The sequence below is a fragment of the Terrapene carolina genome, unplaced genomic scaffold (genome assembly GCF_002925995.2).
Source record: "Terrapene carolina triunguis isolate 2854851 unplaced genomic scaffold, T_m_triunguis-2.0 Scaffold838, whole genome shotgun sequence".
Classification (NCBI taxonomy): Eukaryota; Metazoa; Chordata; order Testudines; family Emydidae; genus Terrapene; species Terrapene triunguis.
Window position 1 is genome coordinate 16932613 of NW_020665189.1, and position 13370 is coordinate 16945982.

General features: G+C 37.2%; 1 protein-coding gene across 1 annotated transcript in view; it reads right to left on the bottom strand.

The window, feature by feature from the left end:
* The window catches only part of GABRA6 (gamma-aminobutyric acid type A receptor alpha6 subunit), a 34893-nt gene that overhangs the window by 17212 nt on the left and 4311 nt on the right, over positions 1-13370 (bottom strand). Inside the window, exons 7-8 of the mRNA XM_024211915.2 lie at positions 12991-13143; positions 8355-8614 (exon numbers count right to left, since the gene is read on the bottom strand). Of these exons, the coding sequence (XP_024067683.2) occupies positions 8355-8614; positions 12991-13143 (413 nt within the window). The remainder of the gene's footprint in view (positions 1-8354; positions 8615-12990; positions 13144-13370) is intronic.

Below are 13370 nucleotides of genomic sequence, written 5' to 3' on the forward strand. Positions count from 1 at the left end.
ATTACAGAAATCGATTTAAAGAGAGCTTTATGTCGAACTAAATGGCTTCCTGGTGTGGACGGGTGCAGGGTTAATTCGATATAACGGCGCTAAAGTCGACATAAAAGCCTAGTGTAGACCAGGCCTAAGGTCATACAACTAAACTAATTTATACCCTTTGGATGCCCACAAAGCAGCTGGGAGTCTATTCCATCCAGATACTTATCTTCCTCCATTCTCATTGACTTTGCTAGGGTTTTCTTGGCACAACTCAGGAGGCTCTCAGCAAATTGCAGCATCAGGCCCTTACCTCCAGTTAGAAAAGATAGAGCAACTATCACTTTGGAGTGTATGTAATTCTGTATTCTAGCCTTCTCTGTTTTTATAGGGATGCTGTGTGTGTATTATTAATTTTGTGTGTATATTTTTCTCTTCATATTTCTAATTAAAATTCACTTTGAAATTATCTATAAATCTGCCTTCCTTTGTACTGTGGATATGTGTTTTTGCAGTCAGTGCAGCGTGTAGCATGGCACTAAAATGAGCATCTTATGTATGTGCCTAGATACCAACAAACTTTAAAACAATTTGTACTTGTTCTTATTGCTGTCTCCTTTGCTCATTTAAGATTATGTACTTTTTCTGTCGGTACAGTGAAGGCAAAAGAAAATAATGGCAATAAACTCTAAACTTTCAGAAATATAGAAAAATGTGATATTTCTTATTTCCTTTGTAATTTACTAGGCTAAGGATATAGAATTTTGCTGTCATCACACTGGAATGAAAATGAAATTAGTGCCAAAGCTCAAATATGCCTGGACAAGCATTAAACAAGAAAAAAGCATATCTCCTACTCTTTTCCCACTTTCCTCTTATTAATATACCTATGAATATGTGACATTCCTACCAGTGCTACACAATATAAATTAAATCACTAACTAGTGGCCTTAAATCCTCAAAGATTATTCAAGGGCCTAACTTCCATTATGGGTGTTAGGTGCCTGACTACTTTTGAGGATCTGGACCCTAGACACTACAAAACTTAGATAATAACAATAATTAATAATTGATTATTATCAATTATTAAGAGCTTTTGTTCTTATTTTTGTTTGTTGACCTAATGGCAAAAGGACTCTAAGGACACTCTTTTAGATCCCAGTGACATAGATATAGATTTAAAACCAAAACACCATTGAAAATATTAAATCTACTTCCAATTTGGGCCAGATTACTGAGCCTTTACTCACACTGGTGAGTACTTACTCATAAGAGTAATCCCAATGAAGTCAACGAGACCAATTTTATGAGTAACTGCTTACCAGTCAGTATAAAAGGTTCACTGTCTGGCCCTCGATTAGTACCTTCTCTACAAAGTTCTGCATTGCTCCCAACATCTGTTGATTCCATCACCAACATCTAAAACAGGTAAGGAATTGGCACAACTGGGCCCACAGCTATTACTAATGCTATTAACATCTGCAGAAGAAACACAGAACTCCAACATCACATCTCAGCAGGTAAAAAAAAAGCTCTTTTAAAGATTTATGATCTTGCTATCTCAATGCAGTTCCATGATATGACACATCAAAATGCAGACTGACACTGCAGGACCTTTGAAAAAAAATATTTATTTTATGTTATTTATGTTAAATGTTTAAAGCCAACTTTTGCTCTTAGATACACTGGTGCCAACCCAGCAATTTAAATGGAATTATTCTGGAGTGGCCCATGTAGAACTGTGAGCAGAAGCCAGTCTCTCCACTTACTTTGTGCAATCTTTGCAGCTTTTATACAAAAAGAAGTGATATTCCTTCATTTTACTGTGCAATCACATTTGTTTTGTCCTATTTTAATATGTGCTGCTGTGACTACTGAGATCAGACTGCAATACTGTGCAAAAATGTGTAAATGCTAGTGGGGAAAAACCCTCATATCATACAAGACATTTAACATATATTTGTGTATGATTTCAACTCTCTCTTCTCTCTCCCATCCCTATCGCCCAGCTCTGTAGCTCTAGGAAACATTTAACTCATGTGGATCCAAATGATCATCAGTTACTTGCCCTCTCCTTTCAGCCACATCAGGGTACTCATTAAACATGTCCAACATATTCTGATTGATGTAATCTCAGGGAACTAAATCCTTTATACTGGAAAACCATCAGGCTCCTCTACACTTGAGGAATGTTGCTTAAAGACAGAATAAGAATCCTCTGCTGTCGGAGCCATATCACTTTGTGGCTTAGGAAAAAGAGCTGTTTGAAAAAACAAACAGCAAAATGCTTTCACAAAAACATTTAATTGGAAGGGGTTTTTATTTGTTGGTTTTTTCACATTTCATTTGTTTATCAAAATGTCATCAAAAATTCTGACCAGCTGTATAGGAAATAATCCCTGTTAAGCTCTTTGACTGTCATGCTGCAAAAGCTCTTGGATACTGTACAACAGGCACCCTTACTAAGTGACTTAGGTCCCTGTCCTCTAGTGTACTGGGGGACCCTGGCTCCCTCTTGAAGTCAGTGAGAATCCAGAGGGTTCTAGGCACCTAGGGACCCGTGCAACACTTTCAGGATCTGGGCCTACTGAATAAAGACAGCTGTGAGGAAGAAACAATATGATTCATATTTAAAACACAAACATATTTTAAATGGAATAAAATCTAAAAGCTGCACTGCTTTCCTATGCTATAGATTCTGAGTTTGTTTTTGATATGCTGGAACAAATGTAATTACTGTAAGAATAAAAATGGGCTTCCATCAGGGTCCAGATGCATTCTCAGCTTGTTGCTGTCATATTTTGGAGTGGAATGCCCATAGTTTTGTATTTCACACAGAGATCACCTGCAGCTGACAAAATACAATGAGCCAAATTCTGCTCTGAGCTACCTGAGGTAAATTCATAGTGACTCCTTGGCAACCAGTGAAGTCACTCTGGGTTTGTATCACTTCACTGAGAGCAGAATTCAGCCCACTGTATCTGACTGAAAACAATGGAGTCCAAGGACTTAATGGAAGTTTGTAGCAACTCCACTGAGTATGACAAAATAGAATTTGGCCTTGTGCCTTCTCTATTTTTAGATTACAGAGGTTTGCTGGAGGATTATGTAATAATATATTAGCAAGAGATTTTGAATAAAAGAGGCATTTGAACAAAATTAACTATCCCGAAGGGTGAGAGGGACACTTCTACTGTATTTTGAATGATTTTTGTAGTAGACAAAATTAGATTTGGAATTGTAAAAAATTGAACATATTCTGAATCCACTTTAACTTGACAGGTTTAAAACTATTCAAGCAACTAAAGCTTTTAAATGACTCTTTGAATTTTCATCAATACTAGATCTTCTCTCTGCTCTTGTCTGCTACAATGAAATGTTTGGGTGCAACTATCTCATTGTTATTATATCACCAATGGAAGTGTTTGTGTAGACAGGGGCATACACACTACCATATCACTTAGACTGGTTGGGGCAGGCTTAGAGGACATGATGGCAAAAATGCTGGTGTCTTATTTACACCGTAACTCACCCCATTAATACCACTAATGAAATTGTATTGGGAGCACTGAAAGATTCCCAGTCTAACACAGACACAACCCATTTATATTTTCTGCTCCTGGACTCTTCAGTAACTAGCCCAACCTTAACATTCTCCATCAGCTTTCACTATCTAAGGAGTAAGTTCTATAAAGACAGAAGGCAGATAGCACTCTTCCTTCTGACACAAACACTGCTCACTACATTTCTCCTAAAACTCCCAACTGATAAACCTAAACCCTTGGCAATCACCAAAAAACAAAACAAAACCCACCATTATAGTGGAAGCAAGGTTTTTTTTCACTCTGCTGGAGAAATGATAGAACTGAACAGAAAAGGAGACAAGAAGATCTGAGGGCATAGGAGAACGTGAAGATTTTTCATTAAGGGATTTCTTTTAATCACGTGAAGCAGAGAACTTGGTGGCTACTTAGGAAGGCGGGGGGTTAGAGAAAAAAATTCCTCTTTAAAACATTGTTGAGGGAGAATAGCACGGGGCCTGGTTTAAAAAAAAATTCTGAGACACACAGAAGACATCTTAGAAAAGACAGAAAGTCCTGCAACAATATTATACAAGGATCTAGAACAAGAAGAAATAGACCTTGCAGAAATCAGAGAGAAAAGGAACTGTAAAAGAAAGCAATGATATGACTTAGAATCAGATAAGGAGTAAGGAACCAAAGCATAGGAACTGAATAAAAAACAGAAGGGGCAGGGTTCTAGAAAGAAAAGGAAAAAGAGACTATACAAATAGGAGAGTGATATAGAGGCAGTATACAAAACACACACACACCTCCTTTCCTCAAAACACCTTCCTTAATGACATTCTAGTTCCTATTAACTCCGCTTGAAGCAGGACTGCCTTCTTACAAGAATTTTTCCCAGCATGCCTTTATGGGGGTCAGCCCTTTAAATCTAACAGAGTCAAGTAGCTGCAGTCCTAAAGAAGCCACTTTTGCAACTGCTTGCTACATCTCCTTCTTCTAGTTTGTAAGAACTCTTGATTCTTGTGGTTTCCCTTGGTTTTCCCTTTCCTATTCCTGAGGAGATGGGTACATCCTTATGCCAAACCAGCAGGGTGGAAGTGGAACAATATTCCACAGGTATAAACAGTGACCGCTGACTCTCTGAAGATACCAACTCTGAAGTTCTGCTTGGGGAGAAGTTCTATGCACTGCTGTCTGCAACCTTTTTAAATTTGGAGACTTTTGTATAGGGCTTATATTGTTTGCTTGGTTGGTTTTTGCTTCTTTCCTAGTTTTAGATGCCATGTATTATCTGTAAATAGCTCTGTTAAGGAAAATATTTGTAGACTGTGTTTCTTAGATATTTTACTACTCACTTGCTGGCTTTTATTGCTAAAACGGTGAAAAAAGAGGGAAGTATTGATTGTACTTCCTTCTACACTTGAGAGGGAAACTTTAAAGAGTGCGAATTTCAAACTTCTTTGTTTGCTTTATTGATTTCTTCAAGGTCAGACTTTTAGCCTGTGTTCAGATTGGGCTGCAGTGGTATGGAGAATATGTAAATCCCTTCAGTAGCTGTGGGAGCTGCCAGGCTTTTTAGAATCAAGCCCTGGCATGACTGGGAAAGCAGCTATGGGGAGCAATGTCCTCAGCAGCCAGGCGCTCACTTCCTTTGCTTTGTAGCATCTGTTGCAGAGACATCCCACAGCAGACTATGCAGAGGAGGGCAAACTGCAAAAAGTCACTTTCTGTAATTGCTCAGTGTGAAGTTAAACTGTCTGAATATGGGCCCAGTTTTGGGGAAGCTGAAACCCCTCTGTGATCTGCACTTGCGCTAGAAAATAAGGGAGCCCCTCTGTGAAAGGCAATGGTTCTGCCTTATATGGTTCGAATTTTGCACCTTATAAGAATGGTGCAAAATCCGAACTTCACTGTAAGAGAGAGCAGAATCCTACCCAAAATCCTGGATTGTAAATTTCTGAAACCCAATATGAGGACTTTGAGAACTGATGAAGAGGCTGAGAATAATGAAAGTGCTGATTGGATTTTGGTATTTGATTGAACAATTGCAACATGAATGTAATGTTCTTTTCACTAGAGACTCTTGAGTTAAAAATGGAAGAGTTCTGCTAAACTCTCTGTTTTGTGGGAGCTGAGGGCACTCAGCACCTTGCAGGATCAGGCTCATGATGCCTTTGGCAACCAGTGCTGTGGGTGGGCCTCCTCACTGCTACTTCTGGGAACAGCAAATAGGAACTACATCCGGCAAGTTTTCCTGCCAGGCCTCCTTGAGCCACCTTGTCTTATTCAGGTTCCACTGTATGTATTGGTGTCTTCAAAAAAAAAATGAGGCAAAAGTTTGTCTACCTATGAAGAGGAGTTGGATCTTCTAATATAATTTTTTTCTTCTGGGATCTCAGAATTTTAATGACTGCAATACTTAAGTAAGTGTTTTACTGGATATAATTTGATGTCTCTGCCTACTACATTTGGACTCTAAATTGTGTAAAATTATATTTTTGTCCTTCTCCAAGAACGCAGGACTTTATGGACCATTATCACATTGTTCTTTTCTCCTCCTTCTGTCCTCTATGAATTAATTTCATTGTTTATATATAATGGACACTCTATAGATCATATTATATTTTCTTTAGTATTCTACATATTTGGGTCTTTAAATGAAACAAATGATGAAGAGCATTATTCAGGGATTCAGACCCGAAATATCTTTCCAGTTTAGGGTTCTTATTCTAAGATAGGGATGTGCTTTTTGTTAATATTTGCTTTTGCTATGTCATGCCAAGTGATCTATTTAACTTAGTATTTTGATATTTGCTGGAGTGATTTCCTGTGAAAAAGCTATATTTAAAAAAAAAAAAAAAAGGACTTAAAATCTTTTAAAGTGCTTCTAGTCTTTAGATCTGTAGCATTTTACCTTTGTAGCATTAATGTGCTGTTACAATATACAGCCCATAGGGTATGTAATGTCCTCAGTCAAATAATAATAATTCAGTCATAACAACTGAGCCTTTCTCAAATGTCATGACATTTGAAAAAAATTACTTTATCTGAACATTAACAAATATATTATCTGTTTTTGTTGTAAGTTTTGATGAGGCAACTTATTATTAAGGTTTCCTTAGAATAATAAAAATGTAAATATTGGACGTGCACATCTATATTTACTTTACGCTTATTTATTTACAAGTTTCATCAAAATTGAAAATCTACTTTTTCATTTTCCATTATTGCAAACTTCTGCAAACTCTATCACACATTACTAGCTTTGCTCAAGTCAGTCTTGCTTGAGTTTTTGGGGGGATTTCTTTAACCTCATTTTACACAATCTGGGCAGGAAAAAAGCAGTCGTTTTCTGAGTTGTAATGTGTGATACAGTTTCTTTAAACTTTTATGAAAGACAAAAGGTGTTATGAGAATAATCTGCTTTTCTTTATTTTTGTCCGCCTTTTCTGGAGTCTCATATTTTTTTTCCCAGTGCTAAAACAAATCTTTACTAAAATGCACTGAGGGCTTTTCTAGACATGCAGTTAGCGTGCGGCAAGCTACAGTATGCTAGTTGTCCGTGTACACCCTGCTACCATGCACTAAAACTTCCCTAGAACACTTTAATCTACTCTGCTTTACAGGAGTATATTAAAGCACACTAGGGAACGGCATACTGGTGCACTGTAGACTTGCACCCCAGCTTGCCACACACTAGCTGTTTTTCTAGACAAGCCCTGAGATTTATGAGCCCAATTCTTCTGCCCTGATGTCAAGGAAAATGTTGTTTTTTATTTCAGTAGGGAGCAGCGACGGCAACAGGCTGTACAACTACACCTTTGTTAGTAAATGTACCCTACTACTCAAAATGGTTTGGGGTACACCTAACCTATTACAGTTTTAGCTGCACTAAAACATATTTAAATAGAAATGTTTTAGCGAGGGACTTTGAGATTTGACATGGAGAAGAAGGATGGCTTTGTGGTTAAGGCAGTGGAATGGTATTCAAGAGAACTGGGTTCAGTTGTGCTACCCTCTTTCTGGGTCACCCTGGGCAAGTCCCTTAATCTTTATGTGCCTCAGTTCCCTATCTGTAACCGGAGATGATAATAATATTAACTTAGCTTGGATTAGTGTTGTGCATATAAATAAACTGAAGTTGGTGATAATGGGGCCTGTATCATTACTTAGGGAGACTTGGTAGTGAAAATATTTAAAACCAATTTTCAACCATTTAACATATCTTGCTTTTGATAAGAGAAAGCATTTCTGTCTATCGCATGTGCTGAATATTTACCACTCTTCCTTTAAAACTGTATCTCTGTGTCTTTCTCAAAGCTTCCACCAACACAGTTCTTTATGCAAGTAACAGATGCCAAGTTTATGTAAAAGCTAATTCCCCTTCCCTCAGTTGACCCACTTATGGTATGTATATTACAGTGATCCTGTAACCATCTAGCCAATGCACGCTCTCACTCTTTTTTGAACAGTGTCCTGCAAATTCTGCAATCTTACTATGATATAGTCCGCATACTGGTGATTATTTCCCTGAATCATAGAACTTACAGCATTGCTTGAAGAAAGTATTTGTGTGTAACACTCTAATGTTGTTTTTCTTTAATTATTTTGCTTTATATAAATCAGAATGACTGAAGAAGAATATCTCCACTTAATACAAACAACTAAAAATGAACTGCTTTCACCTTCTGACGTTAGAGCAATAACTTCCTTGACGTTTGAATTGATGTGACTCAGTTATGTAATCTGTTCCAGACTAAGATCACTTTAACATTGTTCAATTGTTTTGCATTCACTACTTTGGCTGTCTCTTCCTATATGACGCTTATTATTAGAAAAATGAGCAATTACCGAGACAATCTCGTCCTCTGCCGGTACAGTTGCTGCTGATAGTGCTGCTGCTAGTGCTGCTGCCCGGGCTGCCTTCCTCATTGCTCTCTGAGTCTGAAGATTGGTAAAGTAGTTGACAGCTGCAAACTCGATAAGTGCAGAGAAGACAAAGGCAAAGCACACAGCTATGAACCAATCCATGGCAGTAGCATAAGACACCTTGGGCAAAGAGTGGCGTGCACTGATGCTTAAAGTGGTCATTGTTAGAACTGTAGTAATCCCTTTAAAATAACAGAATGAAAATTAAGGTATTAGGATTTTGCTTACATCCATATTGCTTATAAATTGTTATAAATATATAGATTATACTTCCTATTGTTTCATTACTATGCTCCCTATCAGCTGATTAACAGATTGCAAAGTACTCCTTGTGCTTCAAATAGTTCATATTTGTATATCTAACCATAGTGAATAAGCCACACTAGACTGTATGCCATATTTTAAAATGGTACACAAATGTAAAGTTAAGATACCCAGCCAGTGAGTAAGGATTCTTTCTAGAATGATGCTAAAACATGGACATAACAGCATGCCTGGAAACACCACTTTCTAGACAAGGTAGTTGTAGGAATGACATGAGGACCACACAAGGCAATTCCCATATAAGAAGGGAAGAGCTCAGATTTCAAAAACCTATTTTACCTATGGGTTAGTGAGCACTATCTATTGCAATAATCCAGGTTAAAATACTATAGTTTAGTAACATGTAATTTCAGCATCCTTCTCCACCCACCCCACTTTGGGGTTACATTGAAGGGACATAAGATGTCATACAGAACTCATGGGAGTTCAGCATGAAGACCAGTGGCAGGATAGCTTCCAAGATCAATGTTCACTCTCTACTGTGGCAGGTGGGTCTGAGGATAGCATATATTGAAGTAAATAGATTGCAGAACACTGTTTCTCTCCTCCCAATGATCAGGAAAGAGTGGGTGGGAAGGTAGAAAATGTTATGTTATGTTGTATTGATCATCAATATGCTATGAATGATGCTTAGCAATGAGAATGCAGTGTCATCACATACTGATGTAACACCTCACTGCAGCTTCTGGACTATGTGAGTTGATTATTTTAGGGTTCTCTCTGCAACTCTCTCTCAAGATGCAGCTTGTCAACTAACTGCAGTTGAGTACCACAGTTCCAATGTCATAAACTAACATGTTTTTAATAAAATGCAAATAGAAGATTAAAAAAAACCCCAATATCTCCCGTCCCCAAAATCTGGCAGATATTTTTATAACAGAAATATAAATAAGCCTGAGGTATAATTCAATGTCAAAAGTCCATGTCTCACATATGCACACGGGTGAACTTTTCAAGATTATATGTGCTGAGATTAGGACATGGTCATGTGCTATTTAGCAATATTTAGTAATGTAATGATGGATTCAGTGTCTGTATAAATACTTATCACTACTGGAATTTAGATATTAGGAATCTGGAAGATTCCTATCGGTAAGGGCTGAATAATTTTAGAAGGTGATTTTCTTGAAATGCTCTGGACTGACAAAATCTGCCTTATCTAGCAGAATGCTAACATACAGTTGAAAAAATTGTACAATTGATATTTGTTTATCTTTGGCTGTAGATTTTGAATATTTCTCAGTAAGATTTAAGAGAGGTCAGTTAACATAACTATGTAAAACTCATTTTATTTCACTACTTGCATTATAAAATTTTGCTTTAAGAATCTGTCCACATCTGAGATTTTAATGAATATGATAGATCAAAGGTCAAATTCTGGCTCCCAGTGTGATTCGAAAACAAGAGAAAGCTGATCATATCTATCTGTGCATAAGATTTTCCATCCTGAATCTATTAGCTAAATATTCATATAGAGGGGACTCTTTGTGAGGACTCTGAGACAGACATGGCATCTGGATGAAGTGGTGAAACCATGAACACAGTGGGTGTGAGCTAAAGGATAACTTACATATGCCTCTTAATGAGGCATACTTAGAAATACCCATGTTCTTTATTCCACTCCAGGCCGGGAGTAATACATATATAGGGAAATGCATATTGGGAATCCACTGCCCTTTTTGAGTACATAGCAGTACAAAGGAATATTACTGTACCTGAGATGGTTCTGCCTACCACACTGTTTCTTTCAGGAGTTTCTAGCAAGCAGATCTTTATGGCCCCTGCTTCTCCTTCATCTTGGGATCATAGCATTCCTTATATTTGTAGACTGTAGTCTTGCACCCTTTTTGGGGGATTCAATCTGCTTACAATGTTGCCCCATTTATAGAATATTGGAATTGGTTTTCGCAAACTAGCTTTAATCTCCCATCATTAATTTCTCCTTTCCCCCTCTTTAAACCTTTGGGGAATTTGGGGAAATTCAGATGACTTTTCTAGCCAAATTCACTTAGATAAAAATTATAACATCAGTGTTTTCCAATGTTATACATAATGGGATGTCAGGTCTTCCATTTTAAACCTCTGATTTGTCACTGGGCCCGATAATTTGCTCTAGGTAGTGAGGAACTGAGCCTGCAATCATTTTGCAGGTGAAACTCTCTGGAGTCAAGGGAGTTTTCTCTGAATAAAGACTGCAAGTTCAGGCTGTAATGGGGATAAATCCTTCAGTCCTTACTCTGCTGAAACTTTCAGTATAATCATTGGACTGAATGCCCTGAGTAAGGACTGATGAAGTTGGTATATTTTTTGTACAAGGTGTCAGGCTTGCTATTACTAATTTTCAGTAGAACTGGCAATGGCACTTGCATTTACTGTGTTTTCTAAGAATATTCCTCTGTTCCTAATTCTGTATTTACCCTTCAGTCTGAAATGGCTCATAAGAGCTGTCATTTCAGATGTTTGTAAATATTTTTAAAAACATTAGTCTGAAGACCTATTTACCCAATAGACTGAGCAGTTCCAAATCACCCATTCAGCCTGTCAGGTGAATAGTATACATTTCTCCAAATATGCCATGATATGTTTCCGATCATCTGTAACTGTTCCATGAACTACACAGTACTGGGAGTGTTATATTATGATGTCAGATTGTCAACCCACATTTGTTCTATACACACTGCACTTCAATAGCAATAAAGCACCCTTTAAAATCTATTATATCAACTCATCCCACTACCTGATTATTCTTTACAGTTCTGTCTGAATACTTAAGACAATAAACATTAATTTCCAAATTTTCAAAAGTGGCCTCTAATTTTGGGTTCCACATTTTTGTTTTTTAGGGTGCCCAACTGCAGTTGGGATTGTAAGAATGAACAAGCACACACAACTCTATTTCAAGTCAATGAAAGTTGTGTGCAGTTGGCATTTCTAAAAATTGGGCCCAAGGTGTCCAGTGGCTCTAACATGCACATGAGTAGCTGTACATATATTAATAGTTCCATTGCAGTTAAGTGAGACCCATAAAAGCCAGTCCTCCTCTCCCCTGAAGTTGGGCAACCAAAATTTTTTTAAATAAGACCCTAGATCCTGCAGTCTTAGTATAAAAGGCAAATACAGGAGTTTGGTCTGTACAAAGACTACAGGACTGAGCTCTAAGGAATTTACAATAATATACCTGGAGCTGGTTGAAAAATGATATTAGGGAAAAACGCATTAAAATTTACAATTTTTCTCCATTTTTCTGTAAATATTTCTGATGAGAATTTTTTGTCCAGCTCTAATTATACTCCAGTCCTTCTCAACCATTTGGTTGGTGGAAGTTTTGTCATTGATGTTGATAGGCACAGTACAGGTCCAAAATTAAGAATGAAATAAACAGAAGAAGAGTCTAACTTACAAAAGCCAAAAAAAAAAAAAAATCAGAGATGAGGATCCAAAATATACAATTGATAGTCCACCCTTTAACCCAAGCCATTGGAGAGAAGGCAGCCCAATGTCATGAGAGACAGGCAGAGAAAAGAGCTTGTGATGGGGGTTTTGTTTGCGTTTTATCACTCTTTTAACATAACTTTTCATAGACTTCTCCAATTTAACACTATACATTTAATTTTCATTAGTTTTATTGGTAAACCTTTCTTTGAATTTAAGTATTGGTTTTAACAGAATACAAATCAAGAGAAAACCTCTGTTCTCAAATCTGAATGGTGGATCTTAACTCTGAAATTCTCCGTACACGTATGCCTGGAATGTCTATGGATACCACACAGCAGAAACAGTCAAAACTGACCATGTAACTTTTCCAAGAACAGAATTCTGTTCCTAGTAGGATTTTTTTAACGTTATTTATTTGGTTTCAATACAATTATTTATTTTTGTTCCCTGGGATCCATTAGCTTTTTCTTTCTCTACTTAAAAACAAATTCCCATCACACTACAGTAGCTGTTCAATACAGTGGATTCAATACAACAAATGAATTTCATGGTAAAAACATTAATACCAGCCACAGTTCTTGCTGGAACAGATTCTTTGTTGATCCAAAACACAACCTGAGACAGGACTACAGTCATGGTGCATGGAATATATGTCTGAATGAGATAGTAGCCTATTTTCCTTTGCAGATGAAAATAGAGCAGCTGAAGTGAATATTCACCTGCAACAAACAAGCAATGAAAGGCGATGAATAAATGGAATGATGACATGAGCTGTTGCAGAGACTTTAACACAGCATACCAAAAACTGTTCTAGCTGGAACAGATTCCTTATTAATCCAGAAAGACACCTGAGAAAGAATGACTGTCATAATGCAGGGAGTATAAATCTGTATCATGAAGTAGCCCATCTTCCTTTGCAAGTGGAAATAAACTGTCATTATTACGTATTCACCTGTTAGGAGACAAGTATGTCAGCATTATTTTGGCAATATATGAACAAACATTACTGGAGTAAACTTTGGAATGTCTTAAATTAATATGCTGTGTTTTGAGGAAAGCAGTGGCGAATAATGGGCCTCCTACTATATGATAAAGTTTAGCTGATCAATAGAAGCTAAAGTGAATCAATCGAGATAAAGAGAAAAGGTGAATCCGTTATTACTTTGATATGTTGTTCTG